Source organism: Equus caballus, chromosome 3 (assembly GCF_041296265.1).
Source record: "Equus caballus isolate H_3958 breed thoroughbred chromosome 3, TB-T2T, whole genome shotgun sequence".
NCBI lineage: Eukaryota > Metazoa > Chordata > Mammalia > Perissodactyla > Equidae > Equus > Equus caballus.
The window spans coordinates 25,625,132-25,637,297 of NC_091686.1; the positions used below are offsets into that span (position 1 = coordinate 25,625,132).

Genomic DNA, 12,166 nt, shown 5'->3' on the forward strand with positions numbered 1-12,166 from the left:
TTGCTTCCTCAGCATCCTCACCCCCCACCCCCCACCACCAGCTGCAACACCCTGAATTTTCTTTGGAAAATTACTCCCTGCTATGGCTTGAGTAGTCTTGATCTCACTTCCAGGGCAAGAGTGACTCTTTATTGCCTTAGGCCACTCCAAATGACCCTTCTCCTGGCCATAGTGGTTGGTTCAGGGGTAGACACATGATCCAACCTGAGTCAATGAAATTCCTGGAGAGTTCCAAGAAATAGACTCTCTCTAGTGCCTTCCGGATGTAAGCAGGACATATGTAGCCAAAGAAGCTGCTGGAACTAGGGAGGAGAGACTACTAGAACTTGGTGTGAGCACTAAGGAAGAAGAGAAAGAAGTGGAGAGGGGAACGAGTCCTGGTCACATCATTGGAGGCCTGGATCAAGTCTCACCTGAACCTAGTCCTTCCCTTTCTCTTCTATTAGCCAATAAAGTGTATTTAAGGCAGTTTGGATTGAGTTTTCCACTTTTAGAAAAAAAATAATAAAATCCATAACTCATATAGGCCCCATGCATACTTTCCATATATTTGTGTTAGTCCTCATAGACTCTTTTCTTCTTATTTCACCAGACTCAAGGAGAATATTCAGGCAGAATGGACAGTGTGGGTGAGGGCCCAGCAGTGCTCATCAGGTTCCGGGGGTGCTGACTTGGTTATTAATAATTGGACCTGAGCACGGGGAGAAGGCAGAGGCAAGCATGACCCCAAGGAGGCAGACTTGAGTCACTTTGGGACTGACTGCTATTGCTATCAACGAAGAGAAAACATGAGTTTGGGCGAAGGAGACAAGGTTCAGGTCGGAACAACTTGAATTTGAGGAGAATTATCATACTGAGCTGCAGACCTCATTGGCTTGTCTACCATTCCCAGGAAGCTGGTGGTCCTTACAGGGGCATGGACTGTGTGTTCCTCATCTTCAATCCCTCTCCCAGACAACCCCAAGGACTACATGTTCAATCAATGAAGAAATAAGCAAATGAAAGCTGAATTATCCAAAAATAATTAAAGAACAATTAAGCCCCAGTCTCTTAAACTTGATGATTAAGTTTGCCAAAAGTTCTGTATATTTTCCCATTATTTTATTGAAGTCATAATGGTTTATAACATTGTGTAATTTCAGGTGTACATTATTATTTATCAGTTTCTGTATAGACTGCATTGTGCTCACCACCAATAGTCTAATTTTTTTCCTTCACCGAACATATGTGTGCCTCTCTACCCCTTTGGCCCTCCCCCCAACCCCCTTCCCCTCTGCTAACCACTAATCTGTTCTCTTTGTCCATGTGTTTGTTTATCTTCCAGGTATGAGTGAAATCACGCAGTATTTGTCTTTCTCTGTCTGGCTTATTTAGCTTAATATCATATCCTCAAGGTCCATCCATGTTGTTGCAACTGTGACAATTTTGTCTTTTTAATGGCTGAGTAGTATTCCATTGCGTATATATACCACATCTTCTTTATCCATTCATCAGTTGATGGGCACTTGGGTCGCTTCCATGTCTGGGCTATTGTGAATAGTTCTGAAAAGTTCTGCGATGCCTGCTGGTGGGAATGAGAGTCTGTCAGAGGAAGAGGTAGTGGTCAAGCTGTACCTTGAAGAAATAGGTGGAAGAAGGAAAGTGGGGCATTTTAGGCTGAGAGAGGGGCTTAAGCAAAGGTGTTCCTGCCTCCCTATCCGCTTGGGGAGTACCACTATACCGTGCAGGATTATATCACTGTTCCAAATAACTGGAGAGAGGCCAGAGTGAAGAAACCAATAAGGATCCCACCTCACCTAATAACCAATGACCCATCGCAGGGATCAGAGAAGTAGAGGGATTGTGCTTGGAGAAATAGGTCACAAAAAATTAAACCAAAAAGGGGCTCTGAACTGCTCTCTCCCCCTCCTTCCGCTGAGTCAGGAGATGACTTGGTATGTCTCTATTGAAATCCAGGGAATAGGAAATGAGGCAGCTGGTGCTGACGTTTTGTGCTTCTTATTTCTGATTACAGACAAGATGGGGAGATAGAAGAGGGGACTTTGAGCTCTTCTGATGAACAAACCCAGAAGCTAATTGCATTGTTTTGCTGTCTTTCCCTCTAAAGGAATTTTCCAGAGGAAAAGGTAGAGAGAAAATTTCTATTTAAGAAGAGGAAGAGTCTAGCTCCCATAATTGTCCCCAATTTAAAGAAAAAAAAAAAAAGTCTTCAAATGGAAAGCATTGCTTCTAAGCTGGTTGTTCCATATGCATTTTAAAAAGAAAATATGGCACAACATAAAGAAGCTTTCTGTCAGCTGTTGGGGATTTGCATGAGAATGATCAAAGGGGCCCTTTTCCCTCTCTCTGAGATGTGTAAACTCTTATCGGCCTCCTCTTAAAAGGCTCTCTGGGTGTAGGCAGATACTCCTCTATCATAACTGTTTACACTTACAGGCAATATAACTCTCATGGCTGGTTTTATGAATTTCTTAGCCGTCTGCAAGGAAGTACTTTGAAACATTAGAAAATCCATTCAAATCTTATTTAACAGGCAGCAGGTGACTTGGAAATGATTTTGTGCTCCTTCTTGTTTTCTAATTCTTTGAAGAATGATGATGCTGACTGGCCTCATTACTTCCACAGGGAAAAAGATCAGGTACCCAGAGACCTGTGAAATCAGAGGCGCTCACCCATCATTGTTATGCAATTTACACCTTCTGAGTTTTTAGTGACCAGATTAGATTTATCGAAAGAAATAATGAGATGATTGTGGCCTTGCATTCTGGAAAACTGCTCATGTTTTTGCATTTCAATATGAACACTATGGTGGAGCAGAGATGGTGTGGAATAGTGGATGAGGCACGGAACTTGGTGCTGCGAAGTCTGAGATGCAAACTCCAGTTTGGCTTGACTAAATAATTCAACCTTTCTAAATTTCAGTTTACCTTATCTTTAAAATAGGGTAATTGTATCCCTTCAAAAAGAGTGCTGAGGATTAAATGAGATAATATGTATCAAACGTCTCCTAAACATGATACACTGTATTGGTTCAATGGATTAGGGGGCGAGGGGCACGTTGCTGCTGACAGTGGTATTACAGAGCTTTAAATATTCATCTGGTGGAAGAAAACATTTAAGTGGGCTATTCTGTTCCAAATTATCCGTGATGATTGCAAAGGGTTACAGTAGGAAGAATTAATATCATCAGTCATATGAAATTGCCATTTTTTTAGTGTGGGATATTTTTATCATTTTAAATGTATAACAGAAGTTATTTGGAAATTTCCAGATATTTAGGAATTAAACAAGACACTTTCAAATAAGCCATGGGTCAAAGAGGAAATCATAGAGGGAATTAGAATATATTTTTGAATTGAATAAAACTAAACCAGAACATTTCAAAATTTGTGGGAAAGAGAAGAAGAGTGCTGAGAGTATAATTTATGGCTTTAAATGCCTATATTAGAAAAAGAAGAAAGGTCTAATATCAATAACCTAAGCTTTTACCTTAAGATGTTGGAAAAAATATATATTATATTAAAACTCAAGAGGAGAAAAACAATAAATGTGAATGGAAAGCAAAAGAAAAATAGAGAATATCAACTAAACCAAAAGATTGTTTTTTTAAAAGGGCAATCAAATTAATTGATGACCCAGTAGGTATATTAATCAAGGAAAAATTAGAAAATGTGCAGATTACCATTATCTTAAGTGATAAAAGAACATCACTACAGATCTTACATACATAAAAGTAGAATAAGGGAATATTGTAAAGAACTTTATGCTAATAAATTTGAAAGCTTAGGTGAATTGGACAAATTTCTTGAAAAATAAAAAATTCTAAAATACATGCAAGAAAAAGTAGAAAATTTCAGTAACACTGTATCAATTAAAGAAATTGACTTTGTATACTGAATTTTTCTTACAATACAAATAAACTTTGCTTCACTGGTTAATTCTAACAAGCGCTTAAGGAAGAAACAATACATTCATTCACAAACTCTTTAAGAAAATAACAGAGAAATAAATCTTTTCTTAAATTATTTTGTCATTGAAAAATTATCCTGACACAGAAATAAAAGAAAATTAAAAAAAACACCCCTAACATGAATATTTCTCATGAATATGCACACAAATTCGATAAGAAAACATTAGCAAGTTAAATGTAGCAGTATGTGAAGGATTGGGATTTAGGTACCAAAAGCAAAGTTGGTTTATCTTTAGGAAAACCAAATAATGTCAATCCACCACATTAACCAAATAAATGGTTAAAGAAAACCTGTTTAATTATATAAGTAGATGCAGAAAAAGAATCTGGCAAACTTCAATGATCATTCTTGATACTATCTCACAGCAACACAGCAATAGAAGAGAACATTAACTTATTAAACAATGTATAAGAATGCCCTACAACTAACATCATACTTAATTGTGAAAGACAGTCATTTCCCCTTAAGGTTAGCAACAGGGTACATGGTTCTACTCTCATCGAATCTATTCTTCATTGTAACAAAAGTTCCAGTCAGTCTATACAGCACTTCAAAGAAATAAAAGTCATAGTGATTAGAAACAAATAAGAAAAACTGTCTTTTCTCACAGATGACATAATCTTATATGTAAAATTTCTTAGAAATCTGAAGAAAATATACTATAACTGATAAGTGAATTTAGCTAGGTTGCAGAGACAAGAGCTATGTGCAAAATTCACTTGTATTTCTATATGACAGGAATAATTACAATTGAAATTAAAAATTAACACCTGCTACAGAAGCATAAAAATAAGAACTAGTTAACAACAAATTTAACAAAATGTGTGCCCGATTCATAACACTGTAAATACCAAACATTGCAGAGAGAAATTTAAAATGGTATGATAAATGGAGAGATATGAAATGCTCATGGGTCAGAAGACTCAATATTGGTGTCAGTTTTCCTTAAAATCATTTCTAGATTCAAATCAATCCCAGTCAAAGCCACGCAGGCATTTTCATAGATATTGACCAGCAGTATGTGAAATATATATGCAATGGGCTTTACATGCAATGGAAATAGCCAAACTAGCTTTGAAAAAGAAAACATTTGAAAGAATCGCACTACCAAGTTTCAAGTATATCATTGCTATAGTAACAAAATAGGGTATTAGTGTGAAAATAGATATGTAGATCATGGCAGAAAATATCCAGAAACAACCCACACACATAGGATGAGTTGATTTTCAACAAAGATGCCAAGGTAATACAATGAAGAAAATGGGTCTTTTCGAGAAATTATGCCAGAACAAAGTTGATGTTCTATGTGAAATAATTAACTTTGATTCTGTCCCCAGGCCAAACACAAAAATTAACTCAAAGTGGATCATAGACATAAGTGTAAAAGTTTATGCCTACAACGTCTAGAAGAAAACAGAACATTTTGGCAACCTTGGCATAGGCAAGAATTCCTACACTGGACACAAAAAGCAGGAAGTGTTTTAAAAATGACTTTCACTTAATTAAAAGAAAATACTTCAGTTATTTAAAAGACACTGTGAGAGGAAAAAAACCAAGCCAGACTAAGAGAAAATAGTGACTATTTTATGCAATAAAGTTGAAAAATAGAACAATTAAGTGACTATCCCTTTCTTGAAATACAGCAATGTGGCTCATTTTGCCTGAGGATAGTATTCTAATGAAATGCCTCACAAAGGGGAAAGGGATGGAGTGTGTCTGGTGGAGCTCCGAATTTCTATGTCCTGGGATAGGAAGAACCTGTGTGTGTGTGTATGTGTCTGTCTGTCTGTCTGTGTGTGTTCACCCCTATGGTACTCAAAATAATGTCCCTCCAAAGATAACCACATCCTCATCCTTGGAACCTGTAAATGTTACAGGGGGAATTAATGTTGCAGATAGAATTAAGTTTGTGAATCAGCCGACTTAAAACTAAAGAGATTATCCTCACTTATCAGAGAGGAGCCACCGTACTCACAGAGATCTTTTAAATGTGGAAGAAGAAGGCAATAGAGCCAGTGTACTGTGACGTGAGAAAAACTCAACTAGCCATTGCTGGCTTTGAAGATGGAAAGTAAAGGCACATGGAGGCAAAAAGATAGGGGTATCCTCTAGCCATTGAAAAAAGCAAAAAATGAAAAAAAAATTCTTCTCTAGAAGAATATTAAAACATCTAGAATATACTCAATTCTGTTTTAAAGTCTCTGTAATGTGGTATTGATGAAGGAATAGACACAGGCAAATTGAATAGAACAGAAAATCATGATATAGTCTCAAATGCGGATGGAAATTTAGCATATGACAATGGTGACGTCTTGATTAAGTAGTGAAAAGATATCTTTGTAATAGAAGTATTGGGTTAAATGGATATCCATAAAGACAAAGACAAAATTTTCTCTGTGCATTATACTGATATTAAGAGAAATTCCAAATGGGCTAGAGATCTAAATATAGAAAGTGAAATTATGCAACTGATCGACGAAACCATGGGTACAATCCACTATCCTTGTTAATATGGGAAACCTTTGATAACTATAGAAGCAGTAAATCAAAGCACTGTTAAACTGATTACATTCAAAAAAAATTTTTTAATTCAAGAGGAGTAAAATGTTATATGAGAAAAATATTTGCAATCATACCGTGAAGAGTTAATATGTTTAATACGTAAATCCTAAAAACAGAGGAAAAGTCAATCAACTCTATAGAAAAAATAGGGCAAGATATGGACTAGTCGCAGAAAAAATAAAATGCAAATGGCCCTTAACCCAATCCTATTTCTAGAAATCACTTCTAAAACACATTTTCAAATATAAGAAAAGATGTATTCACATGCCTATTCATTGAAGTATTATTTGTAAGGGCAAACAGTGAAAAACCATCAAAAAGACCAATAAATAGGAACTAGTTGGATAATCCAGAGAATACCAACATGGAGAATTATACAACTGTATAAAAAATGAAGAGTATATATTACTATGTTGTCATCTTAAGATACTCCATAAAATAAAAATGGCAAGATGGCAAAAGAGATATATAGTGTAGTTCAACTATACCGAAGAGAGAGGATGAATGTGCTTATGTCTGTGCTTATAGATGGTTCAGTTAAAAGAATAAGGAAGGGTAAACCATAATATAATAAATGGAAGCCTGTAGAGGGTGGAGCAGAGAATGGAGCTGTGGGGAAGGCATAGAAGTTGAGTGCCTGGATAAATCTTGTTTAGTAGATTTGGTGTTGGAGGTGATTTTGTTTTCTCAAAATCCTAATGCAAATTTAAATTGTATAAAGGCGCTGAATATATTTTTAAAAATAAAACAAAGGAGTCAGTTTTCTAGGGTTGTCACAACAAAGTACCACAGTCTGGGTGGCTCGAACAACAGAAATGTATTTCCTTAGAGTTCTGGAGGCTAGAAGTCTGAGATCAAGGTGTCAGCAGGATTGCTTTCTTCTGATGGGTATCTCCTTAGCTTACAGATGGCTGCCTTCTCCTTGTACCTTCACATGGTCTTCCCTCTGTGCCTGTCTGTGTCCTAATCTCCTCTTCTTATAAGGACACCAGTAATATTGGATTAGGGCCCACCCTAATGACCTCAGTTTACCTTAATTCCCTCTTTCAAGACCCTCTCTCCGAAAACAGTCACATTCTGAGGGACCCAGGGTTAGGACATCAACGTGTGAATTTTAGGGAACACAGTTCTGCCCATAATACTGTCCAAGAGTGGGTGGAGTTGGTGGCTCTTTGGGTAACCATACAGAGAAGGATTCCAAGTGACAAGCACACCCAATAATCAGACCACACCTACCTGGTTGATATGCCTGAAGGATGAAATGGAAATGCGAATAAGAGAAAAACGAGTTCAAGTGACTAGTACACCCAGTAATCAGATTGTACCCTCCGATGGACATGCCCTAGGGTGAAAAGGAAATGCAGACAACTATTTATTTTTCATGGTGCTGGATGTTCTGCAGAAGCTGTGGTACGTCTCAGCTCAGATTGACAGAGGTAAGGCATTTGAGACGTGGGGCACAGACTTTGTGTATCTGATCCACAAGATTGTGGAAGCTGGGCCCAATCTTTTAGGTCCCTTGACATTAAGGAGGTAGACAGACCTCCAAAGCCAGCCAGCCCAGTTTCTGTCTACAAGTGGATGGGGGAGCTGGGCTAGAAAAAGTTCATACGTTGATTTATGCTTGGTGTCCCCCAGGGCCCACCATGGATCCCTCATTCCTGCTGGCCTTTCCTTTGCTCCTGGCTCTGTCAACACCTTGCAGTGCTTGTATTTGTAAACTTCAGCACCCTCAGACATTTTACTGCACATCAGATGTGGGTGAGTCTGGTGAGACACCAGAGGAGTCTCCACCAAGGGGGGGGTCTCCCCAGGGTGTAGAAATGCAGAGGTGGGAGAGTCGTGATGATCTGAACATTGTCTCTAAGAGACTAGGATGAGGGCATCTTAAATCAATGAACCTATGGGTCTCTGACCCATTTTTTCTTCCTCTCAGTCGTAATAGCTGATATATTAGGACCAGGAAAAGACACCAAGACAAAACGAGGATTGCAAGTCAATGTCACTCAGGTAAACCCAACGCCTCCTTCCTTCTTAGCTCCTTCCCTCAAAACAAACAAGACTCTCCAATCTGCTCTTGCTAAGGGAATGGGATGGTTTACTGGAGCCCAGCAACTCCTATGAAAATCTAATGTCCTGGGGGCCGGCCCCGTGGCCGAGCAGTTAAGTCCGCGCACTCGGCTGTGGTGGCCCACGGTTTTGCTGGTTTGGATCCTGGGCACGGACATGGCACTGCTCGTCAGGCCACGTTGAGGCAGCGTCCCACATGCCACAACTAGCAGGACGTGCAACTAAGATATACAACTATGTACTGGGGGGATTTGGGGAGATAAAGCAGAAAAAAAACAAAAGAGAGAGATTGGCAACACTTGTTAGCTCAGGTGCCAATATTTAGAAAAAAAAAAAATCTAAGGTCCTAGCCTCTCTTTCCCTCCTATCATAGATACTCAAGGCTCCCGGGAAAAATCTGAGAATCCAGAACATCTACTCACCCCTGAAATTTGAGGACTGTGGTTATGAACTGAGGACTAATTTCCAATCACAATTACTCATTGCAGGTGAGCGCCCCGTCCACGTACAATCCCTCAACCTTGCTACTCCCCTGAAAGGAGCACTCTACTTCTGCAACTCTACACCAACAAGGACCAAGGGCCCCCTCTCCACGATCTGGGCAAATGCTGGACCATCATTCATGGCTGACGGGACCAGCCTCAGGGTTTCCAGATCCTCTGGGGCTGACTACCTAGGGCCCATAGTATGTCCTTCCCAAGGGCATCCATACACACTCTGCTGACTCTCAGGCCATGCTCTCTGATCACTGCAGGCTATCTGAGGAGGGGGAAACTGCACTTCACAAGATGTCATCTGGTTTATTTCTGGTACCAGCTCACCACAGAGCAGAGATTAGGTTTCCAGGCTGCATACAGAATGGGATGCAGATGTCAAGTGAGTGTTCTCCTCAGTATTTTTTCTCTGTGGCCCAGGAATGGATCCTTGTCCCATTTTCTTGTTCCCAGATCTTCCTCCCTGTTATCTCCCTCTCTCAATGACCTCTGCTCCCTCACCTTCCTCCTGTTCCCTGGCCTCCCCGCCCCCCACGCTTCCTTCCTGTTTCCTGGTCTCTCCTTCCCTCTGCTTCCTTCCTGTTCCCTGGCCCATCTCACTATCCCCCTTAGCCTCTCCCTGTATTCAGACCCCTGCTGCCCTTGTCTTTTCAGGATGGGGTTTGTGAATAGGAGGTGTGAAGGGAGTGGCAACAAGTCCTGTATCTACCTCCACCCCTAGGTTCAACCCTGCATCGGCTGCTGGCGCCCCTGTCCTGAACCTGATTTGACAGAGTGTGTGTGGAAACAAAGAGACTGTGACTACAGTATATGGGCGGGAAACCAGTCCATGTTTTCCATGTGTATCCCCTCCGCATCTGGTCACTGTGAATGGGCCCGTGTCCCGAACAACTACCGACAACAGACCCCATTTCCACCTTCTTCTTCAGTCCCTGGTGCTATAAAAATAATTTAGGATTTTAATAGTCTTTTCCTTGACCTGGCTAATGTTAACAGAATTCAGTTAGCTTTGTACATATTCAGTGAGTTACTCGCGTAAGTTTTACTTTCTGCAAGTAGTGCATGCATCAATAAAATTTACAAAAATAAATCCCAAGCTGACGAAGCCCACCCTGGGGACAAATTTCCTTTATCATCTCGATTCTACAATTATCTTTTACCTTTTATTCATCCAGCAACAGCATGCCTGACCTGAAGCCTTCCCAATCCAGGGTTTCTGACATTTCCTCATCTTACTAAAACCAAGAGCCCTGGGTCCAGACAAAGGAATAAATGCAGAGAGACTTGGGTCAGACTCCACCAGACATGCCCTGGGCCTTCCCCAGATAATTTGTAGAACCAAAAGCCACTGGGTGAGGGGGAAAGGATATTCTTTGTTCCCACAGAATCAAGACTTCTTTGCAAATATAAAAATCATTCCTCGTCATGTTAAAGTCCTGAGAATAAAATATAAAACTTTTCAATTTTTATAAGAGCACAAAAGGGAATATCGTTAGGATTTCAAATCACACAAGGCACCAAATATGAAGGAAAATATTGATAAATTTGACAACTTTTTAAAATAACACAGCTTTCCAAAAATAAAAGCACCATAAATACTATAAAAATATAACATGTGGACATAGATTGGAATCGTAGAGGATTTACAGCTTTCTGGTAAAAATAAGGTCTGACCAATGATTGTTTTGGGGAATTGACTGAACTGTTCCTATGAACATAATTTATCCACTTAGGGGGCTGGCCCAGCGGCATAGTGGTTAAGATTGTGCACTCTGCTTTGGCAGGCCAGGGTTTGTGGATTCGGGTCTCAGGCGTGGACCTACACATGGCTCATCAAGCCACACTGTGGCAGGCATCCCACATACAAAATAAAGTAAGATTGGCAAGGATGTTCGCTCAGGGCCAATCTTCTCCACCAAAATAAAAAAAAATATAGGGCCCTTCCAAAAATAGTCTCTTCTTTCTGTCTTTGTTTTACTTATTTTTTAAAAAGTTTTGAATAATATTAGATTTACAAAAAAAGGTGCCAAGATGGTAGAGAGGATTTATATATACCCTTCACCTAGTTTGCCCTGATGATAACATCTGATGTAACAACAGCACATTCATCAAAACTAAGAAATTAATATGACTATAATATTATCAGCTAAATTCTGTTCAGAATTCTACAGCTTTTCCTTTTTTCAGTTCCAGAATCCAATCCAGGACACTGCAGAAATTAGTTGTCTTGTCTCCTCAGCCTTCTCTGGTCTGTGACAACTTCTTAGTTTAATTTTGTTTTTGACGACTTGGCAATTTTACAGAGTTCTGGTCAGGTGTTCCATAGACTGTCCCTCAATTTTGGTTTGTTTGGTGTATTTCCATGATTAGACTGGGGATATTAATTTGGGGAAAGAATACCACAAACAGGAAGTACTTTTCTCATTGCACCATATCACAAGTACATGGTATTGACATTATGTCAGTGGTGGTGTTAACATTGATACCTTGGTTAACGTGGTGTCTGCCAGGTTTCTCCACTTGTAAAGCCACGATTTTTCCTTTTCTATACTCTATTGGCCATACCCCTTTTTTTTTTTTTTTGGTTGAGGGTTGAGGAAGGTTAACCCTGAGCTAACATCCACCACCAAGCCTCCTCTTTTTGCTGAGGAAGACTGGCCCTGAGCTAACATCTGTGGCCAACTTCCTCTATTTTATATGTGGAATGCCTGCCACAGCCTGACTTGATAAGTGATGCGTAGGTCCATGCTCGGGATCTGAACCTGCGAACCCCAGGCCACCAAAGCTGAGCGTGTGAACTTAACCACTACACCACTGGGCTAGACCCCTCCCATTTTTTTGAATTGGACAATGGAACTTAGAAACCCATATCTGGGCACTGGGTTATTCATTGCTACTGGAGTGTTATGGCTTCTAGGCCCTCTCAGTAGACAGAGTTGGAAATATATGTATGTATACTAATTCATGTATATACACATAGTTATAACTCTTTTTCTCTCTCTCTCATATATATTAAAATAAACATGAGTTCATGCTGTCTCCAACATGTAATACAGGGTTCATTCTAGT

At 39.7% G+C, this 12,166-nt stretch overlaps 1 protein-coding gene across 2 annotated transcripts in view; it reads left to right on the plus strand.

The window, feature by feature from the left end:
• The first annotated feature begins 7,797 nt into the window (after positions 1-7,797).
• The window catches only part of LOC100069257 (metalloproteinase inhibitor 1), a 49,695-nt gene continuing 45,326 nt past the window's right edge, over positions 7,798-12,166 (plus strand). The window contains exons 1-6 of one of the 2 annotated variants that reach the window (XM_070263126.1): positions 7,805-7,969; positions 8,172-8,294; positions 8,470-8,543; positions 8,977-9,091; positions 9,358-9,479; positions 9,819-10,207. In XM_070263126.1, coding sequence (XP_070119227.1) covers positions 7,915-7,969; positions 8,172-8,294; positions 8,470-8,543; positions 8,977-9,091; positions 9,358-9,479; positions 9,819-10,052 — 723 coding nt within the window. In that variant the 5' untranslated portion in view covers positions 7,805-7,914 and the 3' untranslated portion in view covers positions 10,053-10,207. Of the gene's footprint in view, positions 7,970-8,171; positions 8,295-8,469; positions 8,544-8,976; positions 9,092-9,357; positions 9,480-9,818; positions 10,208-12,166 lie in introns of those variants that run through there. The other variant, XM_070263127.1, reaches the window with a different exon arrangement.